The sequence below is a fragment of the Carica papaya genome, chromosome 1, assembly GCF_054855325.1.
Source record: "Carica papaya isolate Zhongbai chromosome 1, ASM5485532v1, whole genome shotgun sequence".
NCBI lineage: Eukaryota > Viridiplantae > Streptophyta > Magnoliopsida > Brassicales > Caricaceae > Carica > Carica papaya.
Window position 1 is genome coordinate 5,230,840 of NC_142309.1, and position 18,024 is coordinate 5,248,863.

Here is an 18,024-nt window from a genome sequence, read left to right on the forward strand (position 1 = left end):
TTACACAAGCTTGGTTTCTGAGCTAACAAAAAAGTAGACTATTTATGAGAAAAAGTGCAAATTATTTATTTACTTTCATATAAATTAGTTTTTTTTTTTTATATATAATTTAGTCATTAAATTTATGAATTTATTCTAAAGTATGATTTTTTTTAATATTTATTATACTAAAATAACAAACGTTATTTATTCTTACTTTAATCCACATATAAGAATTTAAAAATAAATCATTTGTATTTAATAGTAAGAATTAAAAAAATTTAAAAGTGGGAATCGCATTTCTTTTATTTTTTTATTACTTGTAATGTTTATTTTCATTTTCACCAAATAAATTAATTGTTCTTGTTAAGTTTTTTTTTTAATCAAAATTTTCATAATGATATGAAAAATCATAAATTGGAAAATTTTATAATTTTAAAAATTAAAATGTAGTGAAAAAAAAAAGTTTTGAGAGGAAATTCTAATACGATAAATAATAAATAGTTTAATACTAAAATAATAGTTTAGGCAAAAAAAAAATATATTCATATATATGTTAAAACTTTCTAGGTGACTTGAGGTTATGTTTGGATATATTAATGATGTTATCAAAATCAGTATAATGTAGGAGATGATATGATAATTTATACTGTTATCCCAAGAACTTTGAAAGCGATTGAAAATGAGCCAGATGTAATCAAAGAACGGGATTTTCAAATAAAAATTTTGAAAGTAGTTTAACTTCTCCTTTAATATCTCTGTATCTTCATCTTGTTGTTTTGTATTGATGAACGATGCAACATGGGTCGTCCCCAGTCGATCGGAAATATTCATGTCAACTTCTTCGTTTTGCTGCGGGCCGCCGCCGATCGGATATCACTCTCTCGAGCTTCATAGCAAAACTTCCGGCCTGGCCAAGTTGAAAAAAATACCCAAAGTAGATTTCAAATGCCAGTCAACAATCTTACCCGGGAAATAATCGGCATATCGACACGTGGCTCTCAATTACTGATCCACGCAGAAGAAATTCCCGCCGAAGAGAATGGGCAGCAAAGACACGCCTTGAACAAGAGATTTCAGAATAATCTCTTGTTTTGTTTGTTTGTCGGTCTGTCTGATCATCTCTTCTTTTCGTCTTCCTCTTCTTCAAAAGAGAAAAAGAAAGAGAGAAGGAAAACCCTGTTTATAAAGCATATATACGTGTATATATATATATATATATTAGTAATGGGGAAGAAAAAGGACATGATAAGGTTGGAGAGAGAATCTGTTATCCCCATTCTCAAGCACAAGCTTATCACGGCCTTGGCCAACCACCTTGGTAAGTCTGAAATGCTTGCAGATTTAATTTTCATTTTAGCCAATAAACCCTTGCCACAAGAGAAGAAACCTACGTTTGTTAATATTAGCTGTAGTATAAAGATGGAACGCGAGTGCTTGCTTTATGTTCTCTGAGAACACCCATCGTTTATCTTTCATGCATGTAAAGTATTCGAGGTTTAACTTGCCTTCTATATATATAAAAATACGTGTGTATGCATGTATATTTGATATATTTGTCTGCATATTCTGCAGAAAAAAAGCCTGTTCGGGATGAGTTCTTAAAGCTCTGTCAGAGAGTTGAATACACAATTCGAGCTTGGTACCATCTACATTTTGACGATCTCATGGTATTTTCCAGATTGTCCTCTCCTTTTGTTTGAAATTTTTCTTTTTAGATTTATTTGTAATACCTTTTCCATAAATTTTTGGGTTTGCAGCAATTATATGCTCTTTTTGAGCCCGTACATGGGGCTCACAAACTGGAGCAGCAGAACTTAACTCCTGAAGATATTGATGTTCTTGAACAGAATTTCATCACCTACTTGTTTGAGGTGTCTTATCTGTTTTTCTTTAACTAAACTTCAAACTCAAATTGAACGCAGATTGCTTGTAACAATCTTTCAATTGTTTTTACCAAACTCTCACTTCATGCAGGTAATGGAGAAGAGCAATTTTAAAATGATGACTGATGAGGAGATTGATGTTGCTCTTTCTGCACAGTACCGTCTAAATCTACCAATAGCAGTTGATGAGACTAAGGCAAACAACTGATTTTGCAGTCTACATATTCTTTTTCTTTTATGTTTAAATGCTAATGTGTATGATCGTTTCTGCATATGTGTAGGTATCTTTTTGTGTGTCCGTATGTGCATGCATAAAAGTTGAGACTTTGCCTCCTGATTTGATGATTCCAAGTTTCTGTTTTTTGGTGAGTGTAGCTTGACAAGAAGCTTTTTACAAGGTATTTTACAAAGAATCCTCGTGATAACCTTCCACACTTTAGTGATAAGGTATTGCTCTCAATTGCCTTATACTTTTTGCCCTCTTGTGCGGTTACATTATGCTGAACAAAATTAAAAAGTGGGAGTCCTTATTGTTAATTGTCTGATGCAAGCTTATCTCTTACTTTTAGTACATAATCTTCCGTCGCGGCTTTGGAATTGATCATATGACTGCTTACTTTATCAATGCTAAAGTGAATACCATTGTTAGGCGTATATGGAGATGTTTCTTAATAGTGACTGGGTAAGTTCCTTACTATGGAACTTGAACAACCTTGTTCTCACAGTCATATGATCATGCACAGTTTTGACATAAGTACACCAAAATAGTTGCAAAAACCCTTAATCCTATTAACTTTTAACATACACCTTGCCTTGATTTTGGAGTCATTCCTGAAAGTTTGGTGCATTTGAATTGCTTAAGCATTAATCTTGGTCTCTGCAAGTCTTGGCATGAAAATTATATATCTTTGCCTACTTCTGGCTTTATTGTGCTATGTAGGTTAAGAGTTCTCTTTGGAAAGAAAAGAACACATAATGTCAACGGTGCAACAGAACCAGTTGAGATCAGCATTGATGCAGCAAAAGATGACTTATATGTTGAACGAATCCGCATAGAGAAACTCAACCTCAGGTTATAAGTGATTTCTTGACAGCAAACTGAATTATCTGTTGTACCATTGCTAACATGAAAGTTCTCATGGATTAAATCCTTGGCAAAGAATACTGATATAGCCTCATGGATTAACTTCTAGTTCATATGAGAACATATTTAACTCGTCCTATTGAGATATAATCAATATATATATGTATATATATTTGTGTTACATCTGGATCTGATAGCTAATTTTTTGAATAGAAATCCGATAGCCCTTGAATTTGTATCACTATGATATTTCTTTCCAATTTCCTTAATCCCCTTAATTACCTAAATCATGGTTGATTGGATTTATAAAACGAATGGCTACATACAACATGATGGAAATTATTTTGACAGAATTGTTTTCTTCACTATGTGCTTCTTAAGTGCTTGTTTTGACTTATACCTTTGTGCCTGAGCAGTATCTCTAATCTGCTAAGAAAGATAACAATCCAAGAGCCGACTTTCAGTAGAATAATTGTCATTTACAGGTATTTGTTTCATTCTTCTTTCCCCATGTTGTTTTTTCTTCAGTTCCAAGTTTATGTTATATGTGTAGAATGAAGTTATTGTTCTGCTCAAAAATTAAAAGCAGTATAGGCAAATATGAAAGTTGATGCGAAGTTTCATATTCTTGTATGGAAGGATATTGCCCTCTACAAATTAGAGGAAGCAGGAGACGTTTTTCTAGTATTCTTTTGTTGATAATTCTACCGTTATTACTGGTTTCTATTTCTTTGAAATAAACAATATTGTACCATGAGAAATGGATTGTTGGTTCCTCAAAAGAAACTAAATATGCAGGAGAGCACCTAGCAAAAAGGAAATGGAACGGAATATATATGTGAAACATTTTAGGAACATCCCGATGGCTGATATGGAAATTGTGCTTGTGAGTCACTTCCTCTGTCTTCCTGTTATTTGAATATTATGATCCTTCAGAAATGTGTACTTGAGTATTAACCTGGTATTGAAAGTTTTTCAATTAACAGCCAGAAAAGAAAAATCCAGGTTTAACTCCACTAGACTGGGTCAAGTTCCTTGTTTCTGCTGCAATTGGGCTGGTTAGTTATTGACCTAAGTTTAACTCCACTAGCTGTTCTTTACTGTGAAAGATTGTTTTCACATCATACTTTTCGTACAGGTTACAGTGATTAGTTCACTTAGCATCCCTAAAGCTGACATCCGGATCATCCTTGCTATTCTGAGCACGGTGGTTGGTTACTGTGTTAAAACATATTTTACGTTAAGTTTCTTTTTTATTATTTTAATCTATTTGAGAGAATTTGGATGCATGTATATATAGAATAACAGTTTGTCAAAATGAATGATTATGCAAATGGCTTGCCTTCTGATAATGAAATATGTATATTCAGCCCTTTCTTTGTTTTTCTCTCTTCCACATTCTTGACATAGTCACTACTTTGTGTTAACACATACAGTAAATTGGATTCATTTTTATTAACTTAAGCTTTTGGTATAAATGGTTCAATCTATTATTCAAGATGGTATCAAATAGAGGTCTTGTCTTAAAGCTTTAGGAACCCCATCCTCATTATTATTTGCTAACTCATTCTTTTGTCCAATATTGGACATCAATCTTCATTTGACTTGCATTCTTTACTTGCTTTTGGACCTTCAAACTTTTTTGAGTTTGAGTCGATGTCCTAACACTAAAAATTTCTACTTGTCTGATAACATATAAAAAGTAGGTTGTATCTTTTCCTGTTAGTTTAAGTTTTTGTGGTAAGTCGTTCAATATGTGATTAAAACATTATACTAATAAGAAAAATATTCTCTTACAACATTTCTGGTTTGTACACTCTAAATAATCCATTTCAATGAGGGGGATTTATCCTTTTGTATAACTGTTATGTGACATTTTGGGGCAAAGAATTCACATCCGAACACTTATATCTTTTAGTTTTGATATCTAGTGTCTTACTCCGTTATAAGTCAGAATCAAATGCTCAACCACTAAAACTAATATTTCTAAGATTTGACTGTAGGTTTCAGAGAAACTTAGTTGACTATCAGAGCCTAATTACACGGTCTGTATATGACAAACAGCTGGATAGCGGAAGGGGTACACTTCTTCACTTGTGTGATGAGGTGATTCAACAAGAAGTAAGTAGCAGGGTAGAATTTTCTCTATTAATGTCTTTATTCATCCTTTCAGTTTTGGTATCTTTTTTAAACATTTAAAACTTCGATAATAGTTCATACTTGGGAGTTCCTTCTGTTGATAAGGAAACAAAAAAAGAAAAATGAAAAAGAGAAGGCATTCCTTGAGAGAGTTAATAGATTTCTAGAAACATATTATGTTCCAATTGCAGCCTTTTTGTCAAACTCAAATAGTAGCAGTTTATTTTTATTATTTTTTGTATTTCAGCTGGTGTTTGCTTATAATGGTTAATCTAACTTAATTACTGTGTGGGGAAAATGTTTAGGAACTGATAATGTCGATTTGCAGGTAAAGGAGGTTATCATTTCATTCTTTATTTTGATGGAGCAGGTAAAAGCTACAAGTAAGGTACAGATAATCTGCACTGCTTTTTTTTTGTTAAGATTAGTCTATTTAATTTGGGAAAACAAAGATTCTGAGGTGCGAAAGATGCATAAATATGGTGCTACTTACTCACAAGTATACTATGATCTGAAGGAGGATCTTGACCAGCAATGTGAAAGACTCCTTAAAGAAGAATTTGGTGAGAGCTGTAATTTTGATGTAGATGATGCTGTTCAAAAGTTGGAGAAGTTAGGAATTGTAATTCAGGTGAGACTTGTCTTCTCAGTTGTTTCTCAAAGACTATGGCTGTCCTATGTTGAATTTTTTATTTTTAATTCGCTTGATTGCTGGTATTCCAATTGCTTTGTTTGGTAATTACTGAAAGAACCAACTTTCTGCAAAAGGACTGGAAGCATGAGTTAGGTGATTAGCATTAAAGAGATGTATCTTGTATGAGCACCTTTTGTTGATTCCAGAAGTGAGAAACCCAATCCTCCATATCCTTTCTCTCAGTCTGTCTTCACATGTTTTTGTCGATTTGGAGTGTCTTCCCTCCTCTGAATGAATCTTAATTGAATTGAACCTCAGGAGAGAACTGGAATGTACACATGTGTGGATCTAAAGCAAGCTAATGAGATCATTGGCACAACCACAGAGGAGGTTGTCCTTAGGGTTAAACAAGGCGGTAAGATGAAAAGGCAGGCTTCTGAGTCAGCAAGCAAAAGTTTCAAGGAGAAAAAGGAAGATTATATCCAATATGCAGATGATGAATTTGACAATCTGCTGCTCTAGGAGCATTTTCTATGAAACTGTTCTGCTTGCAAATTTGGGAAATTTTCTTTCAACAACTGTCAATATGCATCATAACATTGTAATTTATCCAGAGTTTATATTTGTTCTGAAGCCAAAACTTATTGTTTTTGTTCTTTTTCTTCTCTCATATATGGTACTTTCAAAAGTTGTTTGACATATTAGATTCATTTGGTTCAGTTCCTAACTAATGGTCTCCTTATTATTGGAAATTGAAACAAGTTGACTCATTGATCTCAGTAATGCACTTCAGGTTAAATTGTCCATAACTTAAGAACTGAAAAATGAATCAAAAAAATGAATTTCTTTTGCCTACATGCAATATTTCTACAGAGGCTAGCTTGGAGTTGTTGAATTCACAAGCACTGTGCTAGTAAAACTCAGGCAACATTGAGCAAGTAATCACCACTACATTGCCCAGAAATGGTTCGAATTTCCGACTAGCCGGTGGTTTTGCATTCTACAGATCAAGTTGCTGAGCATTTGTTTTACTATCTTATCAGTCTTTGATCAGTTCTGCATAAAAGAACCAAAAAATTCCATTATGAGAGAAATATTTCAAGCATTAGAGAAAAATTGATTGCAGCCAAAAGAAATGAGATCATGGTACCTAATCTGCTACCTCGGCCAGAACCCGGAGGATCACTTGGTGAGGATACCAGCCACATGAATTCCATGAGCAGGTGGTCGCTGCAGCCTGCAACAATCTGAACCAAGAAATTTCAAGGTCAGCTCACTTTTTTTTTTAATCATGCAAGTAGTTACACTATATTAACCATACTCTCTTGATATTAGCTGTAAGGCCTGAAAATATTTTGCATGCACATTGAAGTGTAAACAAATAAAGCCATAAAGGGCCCCTAAATTCTTTGGCAGGAACAGGCAGCACAATTTTGGTTCATTCTATGATAATGTAAGTGCTTCCTTAATCATTACTTAAGGGCAATCAGATCAAAGATTCATTATATGATAACGCTCGTTCATGCTCTTTACCAAGGTGTACCTAGATTATTTCTTTACCAAGAAGCAATATTAGAAGATCTCGTTGAAGTAAGGCCAGGAAATGCCATAAAGAACTTCTGGACATGGGTGAGCTTACCTTGCAAATAATATGCTGTAGATACGGGCAGCTCCCGCTTAAATATTGCCTGCAGTAAATTTTGATGATCTCAGAGTTTCAACTGCTTCAATGTCTCAAGTACCTGATCCATAGATGGACGAATGGGGAGCATCTCTACTGTGCAGACTGATGCAAGCCTCAACATTCCCAATAAATTTTCCTCTGGTCCTGCTTCCCACAATTCTGGTGAGAAAACCTCAGAAGAACGTCCTTCCTTGATCAGCAACCTGGCCCATGCAACAATGTTGAACCCATTTCCATACTCAGAAAAAGACGGATCAAGGGACTTTTTCCCTGATATCAGCTCCAATAGCACAACTCCGAAGCTATAAACATCAGCCTTATCAGAAACCCTGCATGTTGTTGCATATTCTGGTGCCACATACCCGAATGTGCCTGCTACATCTGTAGTGGCATGGGTCTCTGAAACTTCTAAAAGCCTAGCCAATCCAAAGTCTGAAAGGTAGGCATTAAGCTTTTCATCAAGCAAAATATTACTAGGCTTGATGTCCCGGTGAACAATCCGGGGAACACATGTATAATGGAGGTAAGCAAGAGCTTGTGCAATGTCCATAGCTATCTTGTGAATCACTGACCACTCTGAATTTTTGCCCGATTTTTCATGGATGAAAGTTTCAAGGTTTCCACCAGAAAGATAATTATAGATTAAAAACATTTCAGCTTCCCCAACATAACACCCAATTAGGGTTACAAGATTCTTATGTCGAATTCTTCCTAGCGTTCTTATCTCTGCATCAAATTGTTGAAGGCCTTGAAATCGACCAATGGACAACCTCTTCACTGCAACTAAGTAACCTGGGATCAGTTCTGCTTTATAAGTTGACCCAAAGCCACCTGTACCAATTAAGTTCCGGATGCTGAAATTTCCTGTAGCTCTAACCACACTATCATAATCCAGTTCAACTGGAGCATCTGCAAAGGTCACCAACGTTTTTCCTCTTAGGCTGGCAAGTCTGCCAAACTTTCTCTTTCGAAGAAAAATGATGACAACTACCAATAGGAGTATGCAAAGCACAATGACAGAAGAGGTTGCAACTGCCACTACAAGATATTTCAATTTTCTCTGACGCCGTTGCTTCTGAATGTCAAGTGGGACTGGAAGTGTGGATGAAGCAGAGGATTGTTCAGGGCAAGGATCCAAATATCTATTTCCTTTGAAGAAACCACAGTCATCCTGATGCTGAAGTTGAGGTATGTGACCAGAGAGGTTATTGTAGGAAACATCCAGTATAGAAAGATCGGAAAGTGAGGAAAACGACGAAGGCACTTCACCATAAAGCTTATTGTGGTCTAGTAACACAACTTTAAGATTTTTTGCATTTGTCAAGTTTGCAGGGATGTATCCTGTTAGAGCATTATGAGAAAGATCTAAAACAATAAGAGAATCCAACTGGCCAATTTGAGAAGGAATTTCTCCAGTTAAACTGTTCCCTCCAAGAAAAACCCATTTCAGATTTTTCAAAAGTCCAAACTGACCAGGGAGAGCTCCAGACAGTCTGTTTCCCCTTAAGTTCAGCCGTTGAAGCATCTTCAACTTGTCAATATCAGGAGGAACCAATCCATGTATCTGATTTTCTGCTGCCTCAAGTTCGATTAGCTTCATACAGCCAAGAGGTAACACCTCATGAATCTCACCTGATATCTGGTTTGCACTTAAATTAACTGAGAAACTCACCATATCATCACATTTTGAAAGCAGATCAGCTTGAAGTGACCCATTAAGCATATTATTATTGAGCAACAATCTATAAGACAATGCATGACTATTAACCAAGATCCCATCGCCTACTGAGAATAAAGGTATTGAACCAATAAACCTATTCCAACTAAAATCATGGGAAATGACAGGGTCATCAATGTCACCCGTTAGTGATCCAAAGACTCTAACCTGAGAACCCCAGAAACGAACGTCAGTATAAGAAGTCTCTATCTCCTGGAGTCCATAAGAGAAGAAGCTATAGTTAGTTTCACAAATCGCTTTCCCAAATCTGGGAAGGAAGCCCGTGATGTTGTTTCTACTAATGTTGAAGTAAGCCATGCAAGGAACTTGCAAAGCTGAGGGAAGGTACCCCAACAAGTTATTGGAACTAAGATCCAAGAAGGTAAGATTCTTACACAAACCCAGATTCTCGGGCACAACACCATCAATATAGTTCTGACCCAAATTGAGAACTTTCAAGGAACAAGAATTGCTCCAATTAGCAGGCAGCCTTCCACCAAGATTGGCACGGGGCGCCCACAAAATCTCTAAACCAGGAAGTAACAGCAGCTCATGAGGTACACCCCCATCAAAAGCATTGAACTCCAACCTTGAAGTATCTGTGGAAATCAACCCACTCTCATCAACTAAATTGGTCAAAACGACGATGGCGAGCTTCCTGCAATTCCCTAGCTCCCTTGGGATCCTATCAGTAAGGCTATTTCTTGAAACGTCTAGCACTCTGAGCTCCGATATTCGGCCAATCTCCGCCGGAATACGACCTTCAAGAATGTTCCAATCAAGCAAAAGGGTTCTTAGATTCTCGCATTTCCCGATCTCAGGTGGGATGTTCCCCACCAGAAAGTTGTAAGAGAGCTTTAAGTGATGTAAGAACTCGCATTTACTGTTAACGTCGATCCTAATCTCACCGGAAAGAAGATTATACGACAAATCGATAACTCTCAACCCTCCATTGCCAATCAGCTTATCGGGTATAGAACCAGAGAGCGAATTACGAGACAAGTTAAGCAGTCGAAGAGATTGCAGATAGCTTATCTGGTAAGGAATGTGACCGGAGAAGTTGCTACCTTGAAGCTCCAAAACCTCCAGGAACTGGAGCTGGCCGATATTTGCGGGGATCTCCCCGGAGAACCCATTGTTAGCTAAGGATAAAGCTCGGAGCTCCGTCAAGTTCCCGATTGACTCCTTGAGTGTCCCATAGAGAGCCCGGGATGACGAGACGCTGAAGGAGAAGTTGAGAGCGGTTACTCTGCCGGAGAGGTGGTGACAGGTAACGCCGTTCCAGGTGCAGTGGTTGACAGTTAAGTTCCAGTTAGAGAGGAGAGTGGAAGGATCGCGAGAAATGGAGGACTTGAAGCTAAGGAGAGAGAGCAGGTCAGCTGAAATGGCGGTTGTATCAGCGTGAGAGAATGCGAAAGTGAAGGAGAAGAAAAGAAACCAAAAAACCGCCATTACTATTCTACAATATTTTATATGCAGCTGAAAAAAGTTGGCCTGAGCTCGGAACGAAGAGAGATGGGAAAATAGTGGGCGAAAAGGGTAGTGGCAGTGAGAAGAAAGAGCGAAAGGAAACGCCCATTTGGAGTCAAAGAAGAATGGCAGCATTTCTTACCTGGGTCGGTCTTTCCTTAATTGGAGTATTTGATGTTCGATGTTAAAGACTTAATGGTAGTAAATTTATCTAAGAAAAACAAGAGAAAATGGCAGGAAAAGAGAATAGATAAAGGAAGAAGAAGAAGAGAGGAGATTAATCAGAGAGTCATTAATGAGATTAATTAATTATTAAGAAAGAAAAGACGAAGAGGGGAGCAGAGACAGAGGAGCCGGCGCGAGTGACGGGAATCATAGCTACCGTTGTTTGTTGTTCGTCACATGCAAAACACCTTACCATATATTCCATCTAACCTCATTATTATTATTATTATTTTTAAAAAAAAAAAATTCAATTATTGAATTCTGAATCCCAAAATCTTTATTACCCACATACCCCTGCACGTTTATTATGCATATTGCATACGCAGGAGTGTGTGGAACTCGTAAAGCTTATATTCATTCTGTACTTGTACGAATTGAATTCCTCTGATTTGTAAAAAAAGTATGATGATGATGTTTATAAATTAATATGTTGAAAACTACTCAAAGGTTGCTTCTGTGATGAGTAAACTAATCTTTCGTACGTATCCCATAAATTATTATATGATGTTTAAAAACCTTTTAAAACTATTTGAACTGCGAAATCACCCAACACAATTATGAAATTGAGACCTCATTAACCACCCTAACTCAAATCATACGCCACCCATAAATCATGACAGTAGTTAATTGATTAACTTATAAAAAATGCGGGTTAATTCCATACCTACGTACGTACATACATACATACATACATATACATATATATATGTAAGAGAGGTTGTATTAAAATATTATATGCATGAAGATCATAGCTGGAAACTCTTGGAAGCACATCAACTCAGCTTTTAATTTCAAACTGGGAAGGAAAGACTCACGTGTCTGGATCAACCCTCTTAAAATTAGCGTTGTGGGTTTCATGCCCACCCGGAAGACGATAATATGTTCGTAGGGACATAATGTGTGAACATTTGAAAGTTAGTTCAAATTTCTTTTTATCAAATCTATATAGATAACTATATTACACATGGGTCCGAGCATATATATATTATATATATAAATAATGCTTTCTAACTTAGACATAAAAAAAGCTTATGATCTTTTAATGCTTTTTCTTTATATGTGTGTGTGTGTGTGTGCACAGAACATAAAGAATTATTGAAGGCAAAAAGATCCCTCACTTTTCATAAAAAAGCTCTCCCGTACCCATACGCGAGTCTGTATGACCTCCATCCAATATCAATTAAATTAAATCTACTATGTAATACATATATATGATTTCACCAACTTTTTGGGTACTAAGTATTTTTTTATTATTATTTTTTGAAATATATAGATATTGAGACAGAGATATATATATATATATATATATATATATATATAATGAATAGTAAATAAGGAGCAGGAAGGAGATGACATTGGTAATGGGTTGATTCCTAACTCGGACGGAGGAAAGTTGGGAGCATTTCCTTGGGGGGGAGGGGGACATAAGCCACTATTTAGCCATGAATCTGGCTGAATGTCTGTCACCTGTCAGTCTTTTGTTTTTTTATATAAAAAAAATCAAATTAATTAAAACTCCTCATAAACGAGAAATTTCATTTTTTTTTCTAAAAAGAAATTATAATACAAGTGGAAACATGGGCCGCCTCTGTTGTCTAATTTCATTTACTAAGAAAATGATTGTAATTTTGTATTTTCATGATAATTACAAATATATGTTCAATTAAATCATAAATGAACAGGCAGGTGAGTAATTTTATTCTTACAGTAAATTAGTAATTTCCCACTTTTGAGTTACTAGTTTTTTTTTTATTATTTTTTTTTTTTTGCTTTCATTGGAAAAATTATCATTAAATTAATTATGAAAAGATAAATCCCACAGAAGCAGTAGAATCAAAAGTAAAAGATTTTTTCCCCTCCCTCGTTCTTCACTTCTTCCTTCCTCCCTCCCCAAATGGATCCTGAAAGATTTTACCATTGAAGGAACTGATACTCGAACTTCAATTTTCCATCAACTCTAAGGATTAGCCAAACACATTGCAATCTTAAGGAACATGATAGGACCAAAATTGTCATAAATTATACAGGCCAATAATTGGAGTTTAAGATGACAAGTCTGAAATCTTTATTTCTTCACTTGTATAACGAGATCAAATGTGGAATACTGTGAAATGTTAAAAGATTATCTGGAGAGAGTACCTCCAATGCACGATAGAACAGAAGAACCTTCTTCCTGAAGCCAAAGGAAAAACAGGGGAGAAAGTGCATTCAATTATTTTCTCAAACTACAGTGGGACATTTATAGTGTAAATATGCTTCATGTGTATATATGTCTCGTTAACAAGGGGGTTAAGTATGGATTAATAATTGCTCATTGTCATGATCAAAACATACAATGTTCTTCTCCCAACGTACAGATTGAAATTCTTCAGGAACACAGTCTTGTCCGTCATATACAGCACCATTGAAAACTCTAAATACCCTTTTGACTATTAAAATTCAATTTATGCATGCCCAAACCGTGGTTATGATTCATAATGGGTAGAAAGTGGAGACATGAAAAGGAGTGGGATCATGAACAGCAGCACCACAACGGACAATGTATAAAGATGTCTGGAAATCCATTTAGGATGATGCTATCCACATCATCGTCAACGGCTCTCCTCAAGAAGGGAACTTCACTTTTCCCTGGGCCAACTTTAATTGTAATGACACGAGACACTCTCTATAGCACTTGCTCATGTCACGGGAACAACTCAAGCCAGTTTGCAACATGGCAAAGCAGCTACAGCGACCAGCCAGTTAGCCCCACCATGTAAGTCCAATTATTCATAAGTTGGACTAAAACCACAACAGAGGTTTTTAAGGAACAGTTGGTCGTGATTCCAGAAGCATGAAGAAAAAATATAATGTTCGAGACATATAAAGATAAAACAATGAGACACCATTTCTACTAAATCACAAAACTGTCAGCTGGCAGATCTTATGAGACAGTAAAGGATACAATTCCAATAAGCTTAAAAAAGCCAGACCTCATTTGCTTTTCCCAATTCTATCACAATTCATTGTTTTTTCAATTCTCTCACCTTATCCTAAATCCTCAAACATTAGGAATTGGTTTCTGCCTCTTTTTTGCCTTCGTGTCTCTTCCTTTTCCTGCTCCTACTTCTCACAGTATTATCCCCATCCCTTTTTCCCTGCGAGGAAGAAAAAACTCCACTCTCAATTCAAAGAATATCCATCAAACAAGGCAAACAGTGGGAGAAGAATTTTTACAAGCCACTGTACTTTTTTAGTACTACACAATTACTAAGGTTAAAAAAAAAGTGTTATTGTATATAGTGCCAAAAGCATGTTAATAAAGAAATATATGATTTAATGGAAAAAGGAAGATTGACATTCAGCATATCTGATAGGACAGAGAAACATACTTCCACAAAATTTTCTTCTAAATTGTACTATATTTTTAGTAAATAGTTACACCAATTGAATCTATAACATGACATTGCTTCCTTGCAGTGACTTAAGGAGCTTATCAGTCCCTACAAGCAAACATTTGGACTCATTTTGCAAGCATGCCATATTTATCCGTTCTGCCAAAACCACAACTTCAAAGAACCCTAAATTAAATTCTGCAACATTCAATAGAGTTGGCAAACATATATCTTTTGTTAAGCTTACGATATACAACTCCAGATTTCAGGAAAAATTTAGTTTTTCTGAAAGAACACGTATAAAGGTATTATTAACTATCAGGAAAAACTTAGTTGGCATCAAATGCTTTACATAACCAACCCTACTACTCTTAACACCAATAAAATTTAAAGCTTATATGTTGAAGTAATTATAAGAAAAGATCAAAAGAAATGCATTTAAATGTCAAGTCCAGCTTCTGGTGCCATTTGCCCTCCATTGTGTGGCCAGACCATAGAAGAAATTGACAAGCCATTCTATTACAAGCTCACCTTGCCAAAGACAGGATTTTGGTTTTCGTGATTCTTTTTCTTTTTACATGAAAGTGGATTCGGTCCCTGCAAAATTCAAGGATAATGTCAGACACAGGAGGCTCCAAGATGTTTAACTTCCCTCTAAAAAGAACTAAAGCAAAATATCCAAAATCTCAATATGCATAAAATGATTTGTCCATAGCCTTGACATCAACTAATTTTCATACTACCCAATGAAGGAAACACAAGAGAAATTAAGTACCAGATTCCCCCAAAAAAACAAGACGATTAAAATCATAATAAGCACAATACTCATAAGAATCCAATGAAGTAGATAACATGTCAAAGAGCTAAAGGACAAAGAAAAAAGAAATAGTCAACCAATAAGGCTCACAAAAGCAAAAAATTATACCTTGGCTTTCTTTCTCTTAAATTGAACTCTATCCTTCACACCTATTTCCCTTTTTCCAGTTCTTGGTCTAATTACAGCCTCCTTCCTTACACTTTGATCTCCTGAACCTTCATTTTTATCAGACAAGTCCCCTTCATCATCAGTTGTCAGTATCTTCTTGGTCCTTTTCTCCAACATCTTATATTCTGATTTAGTCATATGGAGGCGCTCTTCCTCAGAGGTTTTGGCATACTGGTGTTGAAATGCAGATGGTTGCTCAAGGAAAAGGGCATTTCTCAGACCAAATACGAGAGGAACACCAGGCACCTGCACAAAGATGAGCTATCGATTAACCACATTTGCACCTTCAGGTAGATGAATTTAGTCTAAGAAAAGCAATTTTACACCACAACCCAATACCCAGTCCATTACTTCAAAGACTCGAACTACAATGCAATGAGATATGGGAGACAGAAGGAAACAAGGATTGGCAACCAACAGACATTTTAGCTCACTAACCTCTTGCAACTTCTTCCGCAGATTAGTGTCCTGGGTAGCAACAAAAAAGTGTTCAGAGTTACTTTCTCCAATAACCTCCATGATGCATGCATCTGCACTTTTTACCTTCTCATGATCGCATCTGAAACATGAGGTTATTTGGAAGGGGGGAAAAAAGAAGAGAATTTAAAACTTTACTGCATAAGTACTTCCAAAAATCCAATCGTATAAACAACCAGATAAACCAGAATTTCAAGTTTCTTCCAGTAGAGAAGCAACTGACCTTGCAGCAGCAAGCTTATGAGCTGCATCAAGGGACTCAGAGTGGGAGCTACCAAGTCTTTTCAACTCCGCAAGAACACACCTTTATACAGAAACTAAAATTTTAAGCCACACAATATATACATAGGCATCTATAAGTATACACATATGAAAAGAAACAATAAAGAGAGTGAACAAGAAATTCATTGCCCAAAAATTGGACTAGAGAGAAGACAGAACCTGGTGGTGAAGAGCTTGACAGGACCACTGAGGATATTAGAGAGTGCAGTGTCAGCAGGAGTAATTTGATTAACAAGAAGGTGATGCACAAAGGTGCCGTCGCAAAGCACCTTGTATGGTTGCCTAAACCCAAAGCACACTGTATAGAATCTTATTATCCTCCTGTGTCTCTTCTGCTTCTTCACCCTCATCTTTACCCTTCAAAATATGTTCAAATTTTTTTGAGGAACAAATTACTCCACCTGCAACAATGGCAGAGAATACAATTAGAAGCATGAGTCAGAAATAAGAGGTAACTGCTGCAATGCCTGAAAAGGATGTATAGCAGCTAAGGTGTCCATCGGTCTAAGACTGGATCATTTTGGATGGCCTGATTTTCTTGGGTTCCACATGGACCGAAGACCAGACTGACTGGTCAGTCTTGTTTGGTTCAACATGTTTTCTTGTCCTCTCTTTTCTGAAGATGTTAATTTGGTTATTCGTAGTTAAGTATGGTTAACATTTTTCCCTTATACATATAAACCAAATTCCAAATCATTGAACAAACTACCACTACTAGTGGAGTTGCTAGTCTGTATCAGAATAGTTATTTGATATGTGGAATGTAATCAGAATCTTTACGTTTGATTCATAACTAAACTAACTCCACCGTCATCTTAGAATTATGAATTTCTACGTCTATTTGAACAAATTGAATTGAAAATAATGAAATTAACACAAAATTAGCATACTAGTTTTCTTCAAATCTTTATCTTTTCCCCGTTCTATTCAGATCACCATTCTACAAAATTAACATTTAATTAAAATAGTCCTAAATTATACACAATATAGTCCAAAAAAACTAGAAAACTACAATTTACCCAAAAGAAAAAGAATCGTCGTAACATATTCCAAAACTCCAAAACACTTGAATAAATAAAAACCACAAACTTTAGAACGAAAACCGCCGGCACTGCTCATACCACTGAGGTGAAGGTGACAGGCTGAGGGTAAGGAGGCAACTGCACACTGGACGACAAAAAAAGGGTTCACGAGAGTTGAAACGCTGGTGCACCGGTGCAACTGGTTATGTGCCGAGAGAGACAGAGGAAGGCAAAGGTGTGGGTCTGCCTGTGGTTGAACCAAACGCGAGTGGTAGATAGATACAGAATGATAGAGAACGGAAAACTACTGTAGCCTCCTGTGAGGGTGCATATGGCTGAGTGCGCGGATTGCCGAGTGCTAACCGAGAGAGAGAGAGAGAGATGAGGGTCCGGGAGATGCTAACATGCCTGGTTTCTTTTTTTCTTTAATTTATTGCAAAAGATTTAGATTGAGGGTTTTAGGGTTTAAATTTAATTTGGACGGGTCGGGTTATTTTCAAACGTTTTGCTTTTGGGCTTTACATTTGACATTTTACGGATATATATATTTTTTTTGTTTTCTTTTAAGAAACTCTCACATGATTTTGTAACAAGTATTTACCAATAATAATAATAATAATAATAAAAACAGGATTTCTATTAAATACTTGAAAATAATTTTAAGAAGATAGGAAAAAAATATTTTTATTTCTTTTATGAAACTAATTTACTTAATTGTTATTTTAAAATTATATACATAAAGAAAATATAAGTAAGGAAATATTTGTAATAAGAATATAGATTTTATTAGTCTTATCTAATAGCTTTTTTTTTTTTTGTAATCAATATTTTGTATAAACGCATAATTACTTATTTTTAAAATAAAAACTTATATATTTAAGTAATTTAAATTTAAGACTTTTTTAAAAAAAAATCATGATTAATTATTATTAATTTATATATATTATAGATAATTTAAAGTTGATTAAGGAAAGAGAAAATTGTCTATATATTTTTTATTTTAAATTTTACAAGATTTCATTAGTTCAAAGAAATATTGCTCAAAATCAGCAATTAGTTTGTTTTA

General features: G+C 35.6%; 3 protein-coding genes across 5 annotated transcripts; 1 reads left to right on the forward strand and 2 right to left on the reverse strand.

Annotated features, from left to right (window-relative positions):
- Positions 1-558: 558 nt before the first annotated feature.
- On the forward strand, positions 559-6,432 carry LOC110812981 (uncharacterized). 2 transcript variants are annotated; one of them, XM_022039961.2, is made up of 15 exons: positions 559-1,300; positions 1,555-1,649; positions 1,740-1,853; positions 1,957-2,061; positions 2,241-2,312; positions 2,435-2,547; positions 2,806-2,937; positions 3,366-3,434; positions 3,748-3,835; positions 3,936-4,007; positions 4,088-4,188; positions 4,953-5,070; positions 5,417-5,476; positions 5,606-5,719; positions 6,041-6,432. In XM_022039961.2, the coding sequence occupies exons 1-15, from the start codon at positions 928-930 to the stop codon at positions 6,242-6,244; spliced, it is 1,830 nt and encodes a 609-aa protein (XP_021895653.1). In that variant the 5' UTR covers positions 559-927; the 3' UTR covers positions 6,245-6,432. The 2 variants fall into 2 exon arrangements, with proteins under 2 accessions (XP_021895653.1, XP_088072299.1); XM_088216173.1 differs by lacking the exons at positions 3,748-3,835; positions 3,936-4,007; positions 4,088-4,188.
- Positions 6,433-6,492: 60 nt separating this feature from the next.
- Positions 6,493-10,728, reverse strand: LOC110812994 (LRR receptor-like serine/threonine-protein kinase RPK2). Of its 2 annotated transcripts, none has more exons than XM_088216164.1 (3): positions 7,362-10,728; positions 6,885-6,969; positions 6,493-6,778 (listed from the first exon to the last, which is right to left on the reverse strand). In XM_088216164.1, exon 1 carries the CDS (start codon positions 10,726-10,728, stop codon positions 7,432-7,434), a length of 3,297 nt encoding a protein of 1,098 aa, XP_088072290.1. In that variant the 3' UTR covers positions 6,493-6,778; positions 6,885-6,969; positions 7,362-7,431. The 2 variants fall into 2 exon arrangements, with proteins under 2 accessions (XP_088072290.1, XP_088072289.1); XM_088216163.1 differs by having other exon boundaries at positions 6,873-6,969.
- Positions 10,729-13,681: 2,953 nt separating this feature from the next.
- MEE21 (PIN domain-like family protein) lies at positions 13,682-17,389 on the reverse strand. The gene is made up of 7 exons (XM_022039965.2): positions 17,058-17,389; positions 16,096-16,337; positions 15,878-15,958; positions 15,616-15,736; positions 15,118-15,423; positions 14,724-14,789; positions 13,682-13,955 (listed from the first exon to the last, which is right to left on the reverse strand). Exons 2-7 carry the CDS (start codon positions 16,284-16,286, stop codon positions 13,866-13,868), a joined length of 855 nt encoding a protein of 284 aa, XP_021895657.2. The 5' UTR covers positions 16,287-16,337; positions 17,058-17,389; the 3' UTR covers positions 13,682-13,865.
- Positions 17,390-18,024: the final 635 nt, after the last annotated feature.

Excerpts from the sequence above, each read along its gene's own strand:
- LOC110812994 (XM_088216164.1), bottom strand. The coding sequence starts at position 10,728 with ATGCTGCCATTCTTCTTTGACTCCAAATGGGCGTTTCCTTTCGCTCTT.
- MEE21 (XM_022039965.2), bottom strand. The coding sequence starts at position 16,286 with ATGAGGGTGAAGAAGCAGAAGAGACACAGGAGGATAATAAGATTCTAT. Across the intron at positions 15,959-16,095 it reads GTCAAGCTCTTCACCACCAG|GTGTGTTCTTGCGGAGTTGA; the intron begins GTTCTGTCTTCT and ends TTCTGTATAAAG. Across the intron at positions 15,737-15,877 it reads CATAAGCTTGCTGCTGCAAG|ATGCGATCATGAGAAGGTAA; the intron begins GTCAGTTGCTTC and ends CTCATGTTTCAG.
- LOC110812981 (XM_022039961.2), top strand. The coding sequence starts at position 928 with ATGCCAGTCAACAATCTTACCCGGGAAATAATCGGCATATCGACACGT. Across the intron at positions 3,435-3,747 it reads AGAATAATTGTCATTTACAG|GAGAGCACCTAGCAAAAAGG; the intron begins GTATTTGTTTCA and ends CTAAATATGCAG. Across the intron at positions 5,477-5,605 it reads AGGTAAAAGCTACAAGTAAG|GAGGATCTTGACCAGCAATG; the intron begins GTACAGATAATC and ends TATGATCTGAAG.